Below are 18,102 nucleotides of genomic sequence, written 5' to 3' on the forward strand. Positions count from 1 at the left end.
CCTAGACTCGCTTTGTAGACCAGGCTGGCCTCGAACTCATAGTGATCCGCCTGCTGCTGCCTCCTGAGTGCCATGCCTGGCTTAAATCTGTTTTTCTAGAACTTGGCAAGGTCTTTACTTCTTTCCTTCAGCTCTAGATGTGGAATTAGAGTTGTTAGCAAAAATGTGTTTTTCTATTAGAGCATCATCATAGGAGAAAAAAAGAAAAATTGAGGCAGGAAGATTATGAATTTGAGGCCAGCCTGGGCTAAATAAAGAGGAGACTGTAGGCTACCTGAGCTACATAAAAAAAATCAAGAAGCTGTGTGTGCTGGTCCATGCCTTGAGGTCAGCCTGGTCTGCATAGGAGTTCTGAACTAGTCAGTCAGGTCTACATGGTGAGGTTCTGTCTCCAGTGAAGGAACAGTGACAGGGAGAGAGGGAGATGGAGCCAGAGCAGGGGCGAGGGAATGGGCATTAGCAAGTCTAGTTGTCTTTGGTGCTCCAGGCCCTCTGCATTGTTGTATGTTCTGTGTAGTGCAGCCTGTAAGGCTGTATAAGGTCATGTGGAACATAGGAGCACAGCTCTCAGAGAACCACTACATAGAAGAAGTATGTCAAACAATCATAGTCCACTTTCATTTGTGTGCTTTGGTTTGCAGTGTGTTTATATGGAGAGTATATGTGTGTGTGCTTCGTACAAAGTCTGTAGTCACACCAAACTGTTAACAGTTAAGCAGTTACCTTGCCAACTAGAGGTTTTCTTTTATAAAATAAAGGAATATACCTTTTATATTTCTTTCCTTCCTTCCTTCCTTCCTTTCTTTTTCTTTTCTCTTTTCTTTTTAGCAGTCATGGCTGTTCTAGAATTCACTTTGTAGACCAAGCTGGCCTCATACTCACAGAGATCTGGGTGCCTCTGTATCCCTAGTCCTGGGATTAAAGATGTGCACCTCCAAGCCCAGCTCTCTGTCTCTCTTTTTCAGTCTTTGTGTGTGTGTGTGTGTGTGTGTGTGTGTGTGTGTGTGTGTGTATGTGTGTGTTTAATCTGTGTACATATGTGTTCATATGTGAGTCTCTGTGTCTTCTGTGGCTCCATCTTATTTGTTTATTTGTGACAGGACCTTCAGTGAACCTGGAGCTCACCTATTAGCTAGACTAACTGTCCAACAAGCTCCAAAGGCCCTCCTGTCTCTGTCCCGTCCTCCACCACACAGAGCTGGGATCATAGCCTCTCATCACCATGTGCAGCTTTTCATGTGGGCGCTGCGAATCCAAACCCAGATCCTCACTCAGTAAAGCAACAAGCACTTTACTGATTGAGCTATCTTCTTCAGCCCCTGGAGGTTTTGTTTGGTTTTGCTTGTTTGTTTTTCTCGAGACAGGGTTTCTCTCTATAGCTTTGGCTGTCCTGGACTCACTTTGAAGATCAGGCTAGTCTTGAACTCACACGATCTACCTGCCTCTGGGATTAAAGGTGTGGGCCGCCATGCCCAGCTGAGTATGTTTTTCTTATACCATACATATATACAACTAAGAAGGGAGATTACTTGCGATCATGAGTTTGAGACCTTCCTGAGCAACATAGCCAGACCTGCTTCCCTGAAAAAATGTCATTTCAAAAATGACAGGAAAGATGGCTCAGTGGTTAGGAGCATTGGCTACTCTTGTAGAGCGTCCAGATTCGATTTTCAGAACCCTCATGGCAGCTCATAATTATCTTTAACTCTAGTTCCAGGGATCCAGCACCTCCTTCTGGCCTCCTTGGGCATACACATGACACATGGTGCACACACATAATACACACAAAATATACACACACATAAAGGAAAAATTAATTTTAAATTAAAAAAAAATTTTTTTGAGACAAGGTCTTTCTACATAGCACAAACTCAGAGATTCCCCTGCCTCCCAAGAGCAAGGATTAAAGGCTTACATCATCATGCTCCACTTAAATTAAAAAATATTTTCAAAAGTCTTAATTTCTTGGGGCTTCGGATGTAGTTCAGTGGTAGATTGTATGCTTAGTATATAGAAATACTAGGTTCATTCCCCAGCACCAACAAGTCAATACCAGTAACTTTACATACAGAAAGTATAGCTGGGCATGGTGGTGCACACCTTTAATCCCAGCAGTTAGGAGGCAGAGGCAGGTGGATTGCTGTGAGTTCGAGGCCAGCCTAATCTACAAAAAAGCGAGTCCAGGACAACCAAGGAAAACCTGTTTCAAAAAACAAAAAACAAAAACAAAACAAAAAACCCCAGAAAGTATACAACTCAGGCTGGAGAGAGGGTCCAGTGGGTAAGAGCACTGGCTGCTCTTCCAGAGGACCTGCGTTCAATTCTCAGCAACCACATGGCAGCTTTCGACTGTCTGTTACTCCAATTCCAGAGGACCTGACATCCTCACACCAATAAAAATAAAATAAAATAAAAATACATGAAAAAAAGAAAGCATATAACTCATACATGTACAGCTGGGTGACTGCTGTGTGAACACATCTATGTAACCCCTCAAATTGCCTCATATATGTATATACACCACATATGTGCCTGGTACCCTCAGAAGTCAGAAGGGATTGGATGCCCTGGAACTAGAGTTACAGGTGGTTATGAGCCACCATGTGGGAGCTGGGAACAGAACCCAGGTTCTGTAGAAGAACACTCAGTGCTCTTAACCAGCTGAGCCATCTGTCCAGCCCGTGATGTCCTTCTGTTTCCAGCTCTGAGACACTATACCCTCCTGCCCCTCAGTAACCATTATCCTGGCTTTTAACATCATAGACTATTTTTCTCTGGTTTTGAACTTTATATAGATAGAATTATAAACTCTTTGTTTCCGGGTTTTGATTTTATTTTTGTTTTTTTTGTTTTGTTTTGTTTTTTTTGCTCAGTAGTGTGTTTTTGGAATCTAGGTAACTCTGAGTAGCAAGAATTTTTTTGTAATAACTTGATTTTAGGTATTCCCACTTTGGGTCTATTATAAATAATGTGGCTTTGAGTATTGTTATAAATGATTTTTGGTCCTCATTTATCCATATTTCTGTTGAGTATGTACCTAGGAATAAAGCTGCTGACTCATGTCGATTCTCCTGTGCATGCGTTCAGCTTAGGTAGCCCTGGTACCATTTCCTAAGTGGTCACACAGATGTCAAGATATCCCTGAGCACCCAGTGGAGCTTCAGATCCATCAGGATCCCCGCCAGTGCTTGGAACTGCCATTTCTCCTAGTCTTAGCCTGTCTGAAGGGTCTCATTTGGTTTTAGTTTTCTTTAAATTTTTATTTGTTTGTTTGTTTGTTTATTGTGTGTACATATCACGGAGGTGGAAGTCAGAGGACAACTTGCAGGAATCAGTTTTCTCCTTCCACCATGTGGGTCCCAAGGATCAGACTCAGGTCAGGCTTGGTCCCAAGTGCCTTTACCTGCTGACCCACCTCACTGTCCCTGTTTTGTGTGTTGTGTGATGTTGATCATAATACATTTCTCTTTTTCTTTTTTTCCTTTCTGCCTCTGCCTCTTTCTTGTTTTGTCTGCAATTGAGCCACGCCCTCGGCCCCTTCGTGTTTTCTGATACCGTTAGAAGTGTACAAGTGACATCTTTTCATAACTTCCTTTTCTTACTGTTGCTGTTATAAAATGCATTTGATTTTTCTGCATTGGGCTTTTGTCTCATCGGAGGTCTACTAGTTTACGATGTATCACTATTGTAAGTAAATACTAGCCACCCAGTGATGGAGGTCTGTAGTAGTGTGTCAGCCTCACATGCTCAGCGCTCTGGACTCAGTCTCCGGTTCAGCAAAAAATAAAGAGCGGGGGAACCTAGTCACAAAATAGCTATGTGGGTAGACTAAAAACTTCTTTTGTTGCTTGCAGGCTTCCCTGCCAGTGCAAGAATACCTGTTCATGCCATTTGACCAGGCCCACAAGCAGCATGAGACTGCCAGGCACCTGCCACCTCCTCTCTATGTGCTCTTTGTGCAGGCCACTGCATACGGGCAGGCCTGTGGTGAGTATGGGGGCTGGGCGAGGAGGGGCTATGGGAGAAGCCCTCGTGAGGAAGACTGCCTAGCCAGGAGAGTTCCCCAGCTTTGCCCAAGAGCCCCTTTGCACCCTCAGCACGGTTGCTAAGCCAGCCAGCCTGAGGCTGGACTATTGTGATGGACATTTCAGAGGGAATGGCTTTGACTCTGTATGAACCTGGCTACTTGCCTTTTAGGTACAGTGTCCAGGCAGCCTGCGGAGGCTCTCAGGTGCTCACTCCCTCAGGATATTCTTGGCAGGTGGCTCTGTGTCTCCTGCTGTGTTTTGGGGGTGGGTGCTTGGTGAATTCATGTCCTAGGCGTCACTCCCAGGCTTTCACATGCCTGAAACAGCCTGCATGACTTTATGTTGCATTACCAGTGAGAGGACGAACCCTAAGTTGCTAAGGTTTTTATGAAGATTTTTGCTCTGCCCCAATGCAGATCTCACTTAGCACTAAAGTTCTTCCTTGTTCACACTTTACCCCATGGCATCAGGCAGACATGTACTGTTCCTATACATGCCCCTGTCCCAGCCATGGCACCAAGACATTACTGTGTCTTTTCTTGTGTCTTCTTGGTCCGTCTCGTCTTCTCCTTCCCCTTTGTTCTCTTCCGTTGCCATCATCAGCTCATATGAAATCCTCCTCCCAGCCCCCTAGACAGGGTGAGTAACTTTCTTTTGTGTTTATAGTTCTACTGTTTCCACTTCTTTTTTCTGTAGAATTCAAGACTAAACTATTAAAAGGCCTGTTGTAGTTAAGGAATGTGGCTCTGATAGAGTGACTGTCTAGCATGTGGAGGGTGAGCTGGGTCCCCAGGACAGTTTCCAGTGCTCACTTGGGTGACCAGCTTCTTGGTTGGGATGGGATGGCCTGCATATTGTTTCCAGATATAAAGCAGGAGTTGGCTGTTGGGGGAGTCTTCCTCCTTTATAGTGTAGTTGGGCAAATGGTATGAGGGGTCCGTGAGGCTCCTACACTTAGAATAGAGGACAAGGAGCTGGGGTGTAGCTTAAGCCCTAGACTCCATCCCCACCAGGGAAAAGGGCCGAGGAAGCAGAGTGTGGTGTATTTGCTCACAGCCGTAGGACGTACCCAGAGACGGCTCATGAGACAGCAAGCAGAGGCAGGTGGATTGTCACTGAGCGCTTAAGAGCCCAGCTCAAGTCCAGTCAGCCTGCCGTGGGCTCTGCTCTGCTTGTTACTTCATGAGCACTAGGACCCTCTAGCTGGCTGTGATAACAGCATGATGCCCCATACAGTTGTGAGGCTGAAGAGTGCAGTTACTTACTTGTTTGTGCTGCTGGGGATCAAAGCCACAGCCTTGTGCATGTTGACTGTGCTCTTCTGCACTACGTCCCTCACCCCCAAAGCTAATGTAATTAAAAATGTAAGCCTTAGTTCATTGATCTCCTGCCAATCAACAAACAGCCACTGCTTCCCAATAGTGTTTTATGGATATGGAAACCGAGCCTCGGGTCAGTAAGTTTATCTTCCAGGTCACTTACTCAGTAACGAGTAGGGCAGGAATTCAGGTCTGGGACTCGGCTGCAGGATCCCTGTTCCTACCTGCTCTTGTCCACTGCCCAGGGAAATGAGACAGGGTAGACCAGGTGCTTGGTGGCATGCAGAGTACAGAACTTTTCACAGAGAGTGCTCCATCATTTCTGGGATGTGGGTGGATGCCAGCTTCTGCGTGAGACCTTTGCAGAGCAGCTGGTGGAGGAGACCTATGGGGTGTCCAGGGCTCTGCACCAGCCTCAGAGGTGCTTAGCCGGGAAGCAGTGCACAGAGAAAAGACATCAGTTTCTGCCCCTTCCTGTGTATGGAGTGAGTTTGTCCTCACCCTCAGTCAGTGCAGAGCTGGGGCAGGTAAGGGAGGTGCCCAGCTGCTAAGTTGGTGTGCGCACTCAGCAGCCTCCCCTGCAGCTTTCCCAAAAGACCTTTTCTCATCTCCAGATAAGACATTGTCTGTGGCAATTGAAGGCAGCGTGGACGAAGCCAAAGCTCTCTTCAAGCCCCCCGAGGACTCCCAAGGTAACATGGTAAATGGGAGAGCCCACCAAGGACACCAGATCACTCCGGAGGTCCAGGTCCTTGGAGAGATGGCTGGACGGATGCAGGGGAGCAGGAGGCTTGACCTTAATGTCAGTTTTAGCATAGGCCCAAGAGAGCTCAGTTCCCAGATTCACCAAATGCAGTCTTTGGGGTTCAGCCCTGCCACTCACCAGCACTTTGACCCCAAGGACAGCAGGGAGCATATTTTACTCATTGTAAAAGGTAGCTGGTAGCTGGTTATGGGATAATGCCTGCAATTCCCAAATTCTGGAGGTTTCAGCAGAAAAATGGTCATAGGTTTAAAACCAAACTGGTTAATAAAGCAACTTCCAGGCCGGCTAGGCTAACAGATTGAGACCCTGTCTCAGTGCCCCCCCCCCCCCCCCCCCCCCCCCCCCCCCCCCGCTAACCCTAAAAAGGAAGATAAATTCCTCTTATAGAATCATTGTGTGGATTACAGAAAAGAACTCTCTTACCTTCTGCACCCAACAACCCTCTAATTATATCGGCAGCCATTGTTATTTATGCTGCTTTTAAAGCCACAGCACAGCAGCTGGGCATGGTGGCACACGCCTGTAATCCCAGCACTTGGGAGGTAGAAGCCAGCCTGGTCTACAAATGGAGTCTGGGACAGCCAGGACTGTTACACAGAGAAACCCTGTCAGAAAAATGAAAAACAAACAAACCACACCATCAACTTAAATGGGGATGGAGAAAGGCAGATCCCAGGATCTGGAATGTCCAGCCCTGTGAAAGCCTGCCTCAAAAATAAATAAATAATCAAACAGCTGATGTGGTGGTGCACTGTAACCCAGCACTCGGGAGGCAGAGCAGGCGGATCGCTGTGAATTCCAGGCCAGGCTGGTCTACCAAGGGAGTCCAAGACAGTCAAGGCTACACAGAGAAACCCTGTCTCAAAAACAAAAACAAAACAAGAGAGGTGATTGATAGGTGCATCCTGAGTACAACCTCTGGCCTGTATGCCCATATGGACGGACGGACGGACGGACGGACACACGGACGGACACGCATGCATGTGCTCGAGGGCTTGTGGGGTTATACATTATTTTTTCTTTCCATTATGTTTTCTATACCAAGTAAGAAGCAGCCAATTAACTCAATACTTATTTGAAGGAACTCATACAAAGGACCGTCTGGGTGGGCCCCTCAGTCCCTGTGGTTGAGGTTCGTCATCAGGGAGCCTCTGCAGTTACCTCACTTCTCACTACCTTCTCTGTGTGGCTTCAGATGATGAGAGCGACTCTGATGCTGAGGAGGAGCAGACCACGGTGAGCCCCATTTCTGTTTCGGGAATACTATGCAGCCATGCTGATGTGCTCAAGCACCACACTCCTGAAAGCAAGAGGATGAGGACTGAATAGGTGTCCCCAGGCAGCTCTGCTGAAGCTCTGGGAGATAGAGATGCAAAGGGGAGATTCGTATAATGCATCTTGGGTTTTTCTTTTGTCCAGAAGCGGCGCCGACCCACACTTGGGGTTCAGCTGGATGACAAGCGCAAGGAGATGCTGAAAAGGCACCCACTGTCGGTCTTGATTGATCTGAAGTGCAAAGGTCTGACTGCATTCACTTAATTCCCACAGTACCTCAGAGCTTGGTCAGTTGTTGGCGCAAAGGGTCCAGTAAACTAGTGACTCTTTGTCTGCAATATTTCAGTCTTCTATTTCTCTTTTTTCTCACCCACACCTTTAATCCCAGCACTCAGAAGGCAGAGGCAGGTGGAGCCTCTGTGAGTTCAAGGCCAACCTGGTCTAAAAAGGAAGTCCAGGACAGCCAGGTGTACACAGAGAAACCATGTCTCAAAAAAAAAAAAAAAAAAAAGAGAGAGAGAGAAGGAAAAACAATTTTAACCTTTATCTATTTATTGTGTGTGTGTGTGTGCATTACCACTGCAGCAGGCATATGGAAGTCAGAGAGCCACATGTGTTCCTACCATGTGGGTCTTAGGAATTGAGCTGAGAGCATCAGGTGGCAAGTGCCTTTACCCTCTGAACTGTCTCACCAGCACTCTTTATTTTACATGTTACAAACAATGTTTTTGTTTTTATTATTCTTTTGAGACAGCGTCTCTCTATAGTAGTTCTGGCTGTCCTAGAACTTTCTATGTAAACCAGGCAGCCTTCAACTTAGAGATCTTCTTGCCTGCCTTCCAAGTGCTGGGCTTAAATATATGCAGTGCCTCGCCTGCCCTCTGACATGTGATTGGTGAACGAGCTCTTCTCTCCCTGCCTCTGCAGACAACAGTGTGCTCCATCTGACTTTCTACTATCTCATGAACCTCAACATCATGACAGTGAAAGCCAAAGTGACAACCGCCGTGGAGCTGATCACCCCCATTAGTGCAGGGTACGGGGGAAGACGGGCGTGGGAGGGGGTGTGGGGAGAGCTCCTGTTCTCCAGCCTCCCTCTGGCTAGAAGAAGGTCCTTTGCCCTGTAGACTTCTGCATGGCAGTCCTGGCATTCACTGAGATTTAAAAGTGTTCTCTGATTTACATTTGTGAGACCTTTGTGATAATAGCATATTTGCTGTGTAGCACAGCCACAGGCTCTTTGCAGCCAGTAAAATATGTAAATATATGAATGAGTATGGGAGACATAACCAGATTGACAAATTTTGTCCCTTTTTTCCCCATTTCTGTCCCAAGGTGGCAGGGTTTTTTTTCCCAGCTCAGTTCAGTCCCAAGGTTTGTCCTTAAGTTGGTGGTAAGTGCAGGACTATGAACAGGCAGCTATGGCATCCCCAGGAAGCCCCTGGCTTGGTATTCTGCAGTTCAGAATAGGAAGAACAAGGACCGAAAGGATCTGTGGTAAGCTAGGTTACACTAGAGGATCACTGCCCTGTCCTAGTACTCCTGGCCCTGCCTGACCTGGTCCTGCGGTCAGCTGGAGAAAGAACCCCGAGGCTCAGAAAGGCACAGGTCTGATGCCTAGTGGAGCAGAGCTCTTGTTGTCCCTGTCCATCCTGCCAGATGAGAGGAGTCCTGCCATTAGACCCTGCACTTACAGTCTACACTGTAGCCTTTCCTTGGTAGTGTTGAGCTACCTGGGGGATGCTGGGTGCAGTTAACCTTGTTCCCAGCAGAGGGAGTCCAGAGCTTGCTTCCTCTGAGCTCCACATCTCAACCAGGTCTTTCCTTCACCCAGTAGTTTTAGGACTCCTGTTTTGTTTGTTTTTGAGAGGGTGTCACTGTGTGGCCCTGGCTGTCCTGGAATATGCTGTGTAGACCAGCTCACAGAGATCATCCTGATTCTTGAAGGTCCACCCGGGCCTGTGCAGTGAGGTCCAGGCTAGGATGTGTAGTAAGATCCTCTCTCCAAAAGAACAAGTAGGTTCAGAGAAGTAGAAATGCTGAGTACTCTGATCATTACTCATTAAATTATACAGAATACAAATGTGTACTGTTTTTCCATATGTAGAATATAGAAAATTGCTCCAAAATATGCTGCTTTCTAGTATGTTCAAACTCTGTAGAAAAACAGAACACTTAATTGTGCGTATAAAGTTATTTTTGTAATTATTTCTAGCACTATTTCTAACTTTATGTAGCTTTCTTCTTTCAAAGTAGTGCCCTGGCCCCAGAGAACTTGTATGCGTGTGTCTGTGTGTATATGTGCAGGTATACATGTGTAGAACCCAGAGGCTCGACATTAGGTGTCTTTCTTAGTCACTCTCCACTTTACTTTTGAAACAAGATCTCACTGAACTTGGAGTTTTCTCATTCAGCTAGTCTGGTGGCCAGAAAGCCACGGGCTCCTGCCTCTGCCTCCTCAGGGATTATAGGTGTAGGCTGCTGTGCCTGGGTTTTCTTACTTGGATGGTGGACATTGACCTCAGGCTGTCATGCTGTGCAGCAAGCACCTTACCAACTGAGTTGTCTTCTCAGACCACTATACAATTCTGGAAGGGATAATTTTATTTTATTTATTTATTTTTTTTGGTTTTTCGAGACAGGGTCTCCCTATGTTAGCCTTGGCTGTCCTAGACTCACTTTGTAGACCAGGCTGGCCTCGAACTCACAGTGATCCGCCTGCCTCTGCCTCCCGAGTGCTGGTATTTTTTATTTTTTTAAGTTTTTTTTATTTTTTGAAACAGGGTTTCTCTGTGTAGCCTTGGCTGTCCTAGATTTGCTTTGTAGACCAGGTTGGCCTCGAACTCACAGCGATCCACCTGCCTCTGCCTCCCGAGTGCTGGGATTAAAGGTGTGCACCACCACGCCTGGCTTGGAAGGGATAATTTTAAAAACAGCAAAACACAGCAAAATACTAAGGGCTCCTGTTCCTGGAGGCCAAGGAGATTGGGAAAAGCACTTGGTACACAAGCCTGATGACCTTAGTTCAGTTCCCAGAACCCCTGTACAAAGCCAGAGGTGATTGTACCCATCAGTCCACTGAGGTGGGAGTTTGGGGTAAGCAAGCCCAGCAGAAGCAGGAAAGCCTTAATAAGATAGAGGACAAGAAGTGACTCCTGAAAATTGTCCTCCGTGCTACAGTACATACACATGAACACGGAGTAAAGAGAAAATGCTATCTTTCTGATCGGAGAGGGTGACTTTGGCCCCTATTCTTATTAGCATCATGAGCTTCGATGTCCACTTTTCAAAGCCTTGAGAAATGAGATGCTAACCCCTTCTGCTTCACAGTGTTGTGAGAGGCCATGAGCTTGAAGCACAGGAAGGCTTTGGCTCACAGGAAGCATTCATTCAGTGAAAGATGGTGGTAGAGCCAGGTATGGTCACGCACACCTTTGATCCCGTCACTTGGAGGCAGAGGCAGGCGGATCTCTGTTCAAGGTCAGGCTGGTCTACAGAGTCTACAGGCTGGTCCAGGACAGCCAGGGCTACACAGAGTAACCTTGTTCCCAGCCCCCCAAAAAAGATGGTAGTTGACATCGTAAGTGGTCTGAGTGGTATATTGCCACTCTCAAATGCCCAGGTCCACTTTGAGGACCATGTTGGCTGGCATTCTCACTGCAGTCTTTCCTTCTGCAGAGACTTACTATCTCCCGACTCCGTCTTGAGCTGTTTGTACCCAGGAGACCATGGAAAGAAAACTCCAAATCCAGCCAACCAGTATCAGTTTGATAAAGTTGGGTGAGTAAACAGGGTTTCAGCCTTCCCGGATTCTGTGTCTGTGTCTGGTGGTTGTTCAGGCCAAGCTGGAGACCTGTTAGGGCCAGCGGTTACCCAGAGAACCTTGGGGCTGGAGGGGACATCTTCCTGTTCTTACACAGAAGACAAAGGAATATCATGGAAAGAGGAACTCTTGAGAACATGGGGAATAGAGGGCAGCAGGGTTAGGAATGTGGCTCTGTGGTGGTCTGGGGCATTAGATCCCTAGTACCACAAATGTCTGCAAGGGGTCTGAGGTGACCTGTGAAAAGGGCTGAGTACTCTCTTGACCCAGAAAACCCTACAAAGTCATGTAAATCAAGAGGTTTAAATCTTCGTGTTCACTTTAAGAACACCTGTGTGAAACTGCCCAGGCCATCGAGGGATCAAGGGTATGCATATCCAGAAAGCCACCAAGTGTCTGAAAGATGTCACTGTAAAGAAAAGAGTGCTGAATTTATGCTGTACATGCTTACGAATGTAGTCATGCTGGCCTTCCAGGGTTAGATGTAGATTCTCCAGCGAGCTTACACAGCTCATGGCCAGATTAACCCGTGCGTGAGCTTCCTCCCCTCCCCCCAATAAGACGATCCTTACAGAAAAGGAAGAAATTGCTCCAAAGCCAGAAGAGGAGTTGCACAGAAGAAATGGAAACTTACAGCATTGAGATAAATTCAGCATAAAATTCATGCAGATAAAAGTAAAGACAAACAAAAAACCCCAATGAACTGTATGCATTGTAATTCTCTTGAGTATTCCAGACTTTAAAAGCTATTTTATAAGTGGGTAGAGTAGTGACCACCAGTGCACTGCCTTTCTGGGAAGTGCTTTAGAGGCAAAGGTTCCAGGGCAAAAGCAGTAAATATTGGAGATGTGGTTCCAGGATCTTTTGCAGCTAAGGAGCGTGTGGCACTGGGATGCGGGGAGGACTGTATCCTGGCGCCATGCCGCACTAGGGATTGAGCACAGGGCCTTGGGTGAGGGCTCTGCTCCTGCGCTGCATTCCCAATTCATGCAATTGTTTTACTCTGTTTTCTTTTTTTGTAGCATCCTGACTTTGAGAGACTATGTGCTTGAGTTAGGTCACCCCTATTTGTGGGTACAGAAGCTGGGTGGCCTCCACTTCCCTAAAGACCAGCCTCAGGTGTGTACTCTGACCCTGCCTTCTTGGGTCCCTCTCCTCTTCCTGGACAGACTCCAGAAAGGCCTCTGATAGCTCCGTAGGGGGTTGATCTAGCCGAATACCTTACCTAGTCTTCAAGTGTTGAAATGACTTGGCCTTCCCTACAACTAAACGAAAGATAACTTGGTCTTGCCCCAGATATGGCACAGCTACAGTTTTTGCCACCCTTGGACTTATGTACAAGGGTGCTACAAGTGAGGATGGGCAGAATCCCAGGCCAGATACGTTAGAAGCCTGCCTTTCCTCAGGAACTGGTCACAGCTTCATGGGAGCCCAGTATCTTGTATTCTTGCCAGGGCTAAGCATTTGACCTGTTACAGGGGGTAAACTCTGCTGTTCCCAAACAGCACCCACCTTGGGACACGGCTGTGCAGTCTGGCTGCTCCCAGGAGATGGAGGTCCCTGGGGGGAGGAAAGGGGAGCTCTCACGTGGATCCTCATTGTCATTCTCTCTTAGCACACAGTGATGGCTGACCACTCACAGAGCGCCAGCCACATGGAGACCACCATGAAACTGCTGAAGACCAGGGTACAGTCCCGCCTAGCTCTCCACAAACAGTTTGCATCTCTGGGTAAGCTGGGGCAGCTACTAGGGCCTGACATCTACTCAGTCAACACAGGAACAAAAAGCACATCCTTTCCCTCAGAACTTGTAAATCCTGATTACAGATCAAAGAGATCTGTGTTCCTGGCCTCACTGAGCCAGGGAGCGAGCTGCAGGCCCATTCCGATGGAGGTCTGAGCTCCCTACAGTGTCATCAGTTCTGCGTCAGCCCTCTCAGAGCCATTGGTACAAGTTCACAGGTTCATCAAGGCAGCTTTGTCCTAGGTTCATGCATCACAGATTCATATGCACTTGGCAAGTATTTAATGAGAGTCTAATTCACCGTATAGCCTGAGGGGAGGAACAATACACCCTTGTATTCACTGAGTTCACATTCAGCTCACTGTAACTATACAGGGGTCACCCCATTATCCTTCCCTAAGACTTACTGAGCTAGAGCTTCCAAAGGTACAGTTGAGCCCCTTGGATTGTCTCCTAAGCTCCCAGGTGATTATAATGAGTGATTGACCTAGGTAGTGGCCATCTGGCTTTTAGTTCATTCAGTAAAAACTTGATGGGTATTTACAAGACACTTTTGGGCGGGGGGTAAGGTTTTGGAGAGAGTCAGATCTTTTTGGTATTAAAGAATCATTGTCAGCCAGGTTTTGGTGGCGCATGCCTTTAATCCCAGCATTGAGGAGGCAAAGGCAGGTGGATCTCTGTGAGTTTTCAAGGCCAACCTGGTTCGTAGAGCGAATTCCAAGACAGCCAAAGCTGCACAGAGACCCTGTCTCAAAAAAGCAAAAAACAAACAAAATCGATGTTAAGTTAAGCATTGGTTTTTCAGGACCCATCTAGAAACCCTCTTCCCTCCTGCCAGGCCAAGTCTTGGATTCCATGTGGACACTGATCTCCAGTGCAGGTCACCCATCCCTCAGGCCCTGCTCCTCGCTCAGCACTGCCAAGGTTGGATCACTGTCCAGACAGTGTTCCCTCTGTTGGCATATTTTTTGAAACACCAGCAGGGAAGTGACACAGAACACTGCAGTTGGTTTTTCTGTCCAGGTCAGCTGAGAAAACGCAATCCTCTCAGCTATTTGATCTAATTAATAGTTCCTGCCGCAGAGGCCCTGATTCTAGTTATGGCTGCAGGGCTCTGTTTTGCTCCATTTGTCTGCATTATGGATAAAGCACCCATGAATGTAGGGGTGCTGGGTCTGACCACAGGCATGTAGCCCTGTGTGAAGTGGTTGTCATGGAAATGCCTCTAGTCCTGCCACGTGTGGAGCAGCACTTCTTGAGTAGCAGATGTACTGGACAAATGGCAAGGCCATCTCAGCCCTCCAGCAAGCCACGCTAGTCCCCCAGCTGTGGCACCTGATTTCTACCTGTGATGCCTCCTGCCTTGCTCTCTTTTAGAACACGGCATTGTGCCAGTTACCAGTGACTGCCAGTACCTCTTCCCTGCCAAGGTTGTTTCTCGCCTGGTAAAGTGGGTGATAATCGCTCATGAAGATTACATGGTAGGTAAAACTGCAGCCCCTATGACCGTGTCACCCATCAGCTTCTGTCCCCAACCCCTGCTAGCAGTGCAGAGGCTTAGGGGAGCAGCAGCTCACACTGGTTCCTGTCCTAGGAGCTGCATTTCACTAAGGACATTGTAGAGGCAGGATTGGCTGGGGACACCAATCTCTACTACCTGGCGCTTATTGAAAGGGGAACAGGTAGGTGATTGCCTCTGAAATACCACCAATGCCTGGAGATTTCCCAAAAGAAGCACAAAGGTCTAGGATGCTCTACAGAGATTCATACACACTAGTGACTAGGGGACCACACCTTTCATCGAGGACTTGTTCTACAGCGTAGCCATACAAATTCATGTCATTAAATCCACAACAGAGGCAGAGGCAGGTGGATCTCCAAGTTGGAGGCCAGCCTGTTCTAAAGATAAGTTCTAAGATGACCAGGCTCCACAGAGAGACCCTGTCCACAACAGTCACTGGGGTGGTGGGCTCATCCCACTTAATAGCTGATGACATCCTGCCTGAGTGCCACGCTTGCTCTCATCTCGGTGCGGTGTGGTGTGTGTTGCCTTTTGTTTTACTTCTCCATAGTGTCAGACTTCCTTTCTCCCTGCCTCACAGAAGGGCAGGGCTGACTGTGAAGACTCCTGAGCAGTCCCTGTGGAGATGAGGAGCCTTTGGCTCCTGCCTCTTCTGATGCATACACTGTCCTCATATGTGTGTTGGGTGTGAGGCCCTGGGAACATTTGCCACTAGTCCTGCTTGGGAGTCAGAAGCAGGAGGACCAGGGGTTCAGCGTTGTCCTAGGTTATACACTGAATTTGAAGCTAGCTTAGGCTACATGAAACTCTCAACAACACTAAAAATCCTTTAAAACAAAATGAAAGGGATTAGAGTGATGCTTGCTGGCTAGGAGCTGCTCATCCAGAGGACCTGAGCTCAGCCCAGCACCCACATGTCAGCCCACAGCCATCAGGGACCCAGTGCCTTCTTCTGGCTTCCGAAGGCGCTGCACACATGCTGGTATGAAGGTGCATGGAGGCAAAACAATCAAACATCGACACACAAACACACAAAACAATTCTTTTAATTATTTCTCAAGGTAGCCAATTTAACCCATTGATAAACCCCAGGAAGTAGAATGTGGTCTTTGGAGAAGCCAGAATTCCTATACCTTACACTCAGGGAGCTGGCAGTTCCACGTAGATCCTAGAACAGTTAGGACCAGCACGCTTCGCAGCACTTGAGGTAACAGGAGACGTCTGTGCTGGCTCCGGCACAGTGTGGAGACCACCGCGGAAAGCTGGCACGCGCTGATTCTGCCTTTCCCCCTTCTCAGCTAAACTTCAGGCCGCTGTGGCGTTGAACCCTGGCTACTCCTGCATCCCACCGGTTTTCCGACTCTGCCTCAACTGGAAAGGGGAGAAAACCAACAGTAATGATGACAATATTCGGGTAAGACCCACATGGGTGTCAGAAAGAATGGGGCAAGCCCCTAGAAAGATGGGCGGAGGCCAAACCTGCAGCTGCCGAGGCTGTGGCCGTTGTGTCAGTCCCAAGAAGGGACATACCAGAATTTACAGACTTATTTACCTCATTTCCCCGAGACCCACAGCTTCCCCATTTCTCAGCTGGCATTGTTAACAGGGTGCTGCATCCTTGGAGCACTCCAGGGACTTGGATCTAAGGGCATTGAGGGAGTGAAGACAAACGCAGCACACAGAAAACAGGAATCAGGTGGAGAGACCGTAGCCCACCCCCAAGCCCAGCATGCTTATTACATAAAGTAGAACAGGGAGGCGGGTCAGCGAATCCCAGTAGGAGCAGTCTTCAGGCGGTAAATACCCACAGGAGACACTTTCTGAACACACCACCAGCATTCCCACTTGGATCAGAAGGGAAAGCTTTACCGTTCTTCTTAGCCTCATGACAGGGGTGGGGCGGGTAGGGGGAGCTAGCGTACTTCAGCAGATCTGAGGCTAGGGTCCTTGACATGGCCAGCTCATGGCAATAGCACACATTGACTCAGAACTTTGCATGGTGGGGCACATCTTAAATTCCAGCACTAGGGAGGCAAAAGCAGACAGATCTCTGTGATTTCAAGGCCAGCCTGGTCTATATAGTGAGATCCTAACTCAAAAACAAAACCAAAAACACACAAAAAAGATTTCTTATTTATTTATCTATTATTATGTGTACAGTGCTCTATCTGCATGTACACCTGCAGGCCAGAAAAGGGCATCAGGTCACATATATAGATGGTTATGAGCCACCATGTGGTTGCTGGGAACTGAACTCAGGTCCTCTGAAGATCAGATAGTGCTCTTAACCACTTAGCCATCTCTCCAGCCCCCCAACAAGTTTTCTTAAAATCTTATTACCTATGCCTGTAATCCCAGCACTCTGGGTGTCAGAGGCAGGGGGATCTCTGTGAGTTTGAGGCCAGCCTGGGCTGCAAAAGTGAGTCCAGAACAGCCAAGGCTTCACAGAGAAACTCTGTCTTGAAAACCTAAAGGAAAAAAAAAAGAAAGAAAGAAAGAAAGAAAAAGAAACAACAACAAAAACAATGTCACCTTGGCCTTCTGTAAGGTGGTAAATAAACTCAGAAGCATTATAGAAAAACTCAGATTTGATGACAGGGAGGGCCCTACAGGTGCTGCTTAAGATCATGCCTCTTGATGGGATTTTGTAGCCTTATGGCCACAGAGCATGTTCTTAAGACTAGTGCCTTCTGACTTGGGAATTAAAATTCTTTCTCTAAGGCTGGGTGTGGTGGTGCATTCTGGAGGCAGAGGCAGGTGGATTGCTGTGAGTTTGAGGCCAACCTGGTCTACAAAGTGAGTCCAGGATAGCCAAGGCTACACAGAGAAACCCTGTCTTGGAAAACCAAAAAAAAAAAAAAAAAAATCTTTCTCTACATACCTGTATTTCTTGCTGGAGGCATTTGATGTGGGAAAGTGGCTGAGAGTCAGGAGAACTCCATTGCCTTAAGGAAAAGGGGTCTCTGGACAAGGCTGTGGCACAGTTCTGTGTGTACAGCTCCTGAACAGCACCAGCCATAGCTCTTGTGGTGCTGTCAGGCTCAGCTGTGAGGTAAAAGCTTGGCCAGTGTGCCCAGCCATACTGAGGAAGCAAATGCTGAGGTGCTGGCTTCCCACCCACACAGGCTATGGAGAGTGAGGTCAACGTGTGCTCTAAGGAGCTGTGTGGCCCTCGGCCCGGCCACCAGCTCTTGACCAACCAGCTGCAGAGGCTGTGTGTGCTGCTGGATGTCTACCTGGAGACCGAGAGCCATGATGACAGTGTAGAGGGCCCCAAGGAGTTTCCTCAAGAGAAGATGTGCCTGCGGCTTTTCAGGTGAGTAGAGGGCTGGGCTCACGTGACTCCTCATGAGGACATGAACAGAGGTCTCAGCCCTCTAGGAGACTCAGTCTCACTGGTCAGGCCATGGCACAGAGGCATCTGTTTCTGTTTGTACCAGAAAATTCTGCTGCCAGATTCCGGGAAGAATTTTGTTTTCTCCTTCCTGAGACTTCCCGCCAGCTGCAGCCTGGCTTACCTGTTCTTCTTGGTCACCCGGAGAAGGTCACCCAGCCCAGGAAGCTGCACTGAGCCACGCTAAAAAGCGTTGGCTGACCTTCGAGTGTTCCTGAGTGTGAGAGACAG

The 18,102-nt window shown here is 47.8% G+C and overlaps 1 protein-coding gene across 3 annotated transcripts in view; it reads left to right on the top strand.

Moving 5' to 3' along the window:
* Thoc5 (THO complex subunit 5) overlaps positions 1–18,102 on the top strand; it is a 32,462-nt gene that overhangs the window by 11,895 nt on the left and 2,465 nt on the right. For 2 of the 3 annotated variants that reach the window (XM_051164776.1, XM_051164777.1), the window contains exons 8-20: positions 3,855–3,987; positions 4,632–4,667; positions 5,962–6,039; positions 7,309–7,349; positions 7,533–7,632; positions 8,316–8,424; positions 11,067–11,168; positions 12,234–12,330; positions 12,827–12,941; positions 14,333–14,436; positions 14,550–14,637; positions 15,776–15,891; positions 17,603–17,793. In XM_051164776.1, the coding sequence (XP_051020733.1) occupies positions 3,855–3,987; positions 4,632–4,667; positions 5,962–6,039; positions 7,309–7,349; positions 7,533–7,632; positions 8,316–8,424; positions 11,067–11,168; positions 12,234–12,330; positions 12,827–12,941; positions 14,333–14,436; positions 14,550–14,637; positions 15,776–15,891; positions 17,603–17,793 (1,310 nt within the window). The remainder of the gene's footprint in view (positions 1–3,854; positions 3,988–4,631; positions 4,668–5,961; positions 6,040–7,308; positions 7,350–7,532; positions 7,633–8,315; positions 8,425–11,066; positions 11,169–12,233; positions 12,331–12,826; positions 12,942–14,332; positions 14,437–14,549; positions 14,638–15,775; positions 15,892–17,602; positions 17,794–18,102) is intronic. The other variant, XM_051164778.1, reaches the window with a different exon arrangement.

This window comes from Acomys russatus, chromosome 22 (genome assembly GCF_903995435.1).
Source record: "Acomys russatus chromosome 22, mAcoRus1.1, whole genome shotgun sequence".
In the NCBI taxonomy this organism is placed as follows: Eukaryota; Metazoa; Chordata; class Mammalia; order Rodentia; family Muridae; genus Acomys; species Acomys russatus.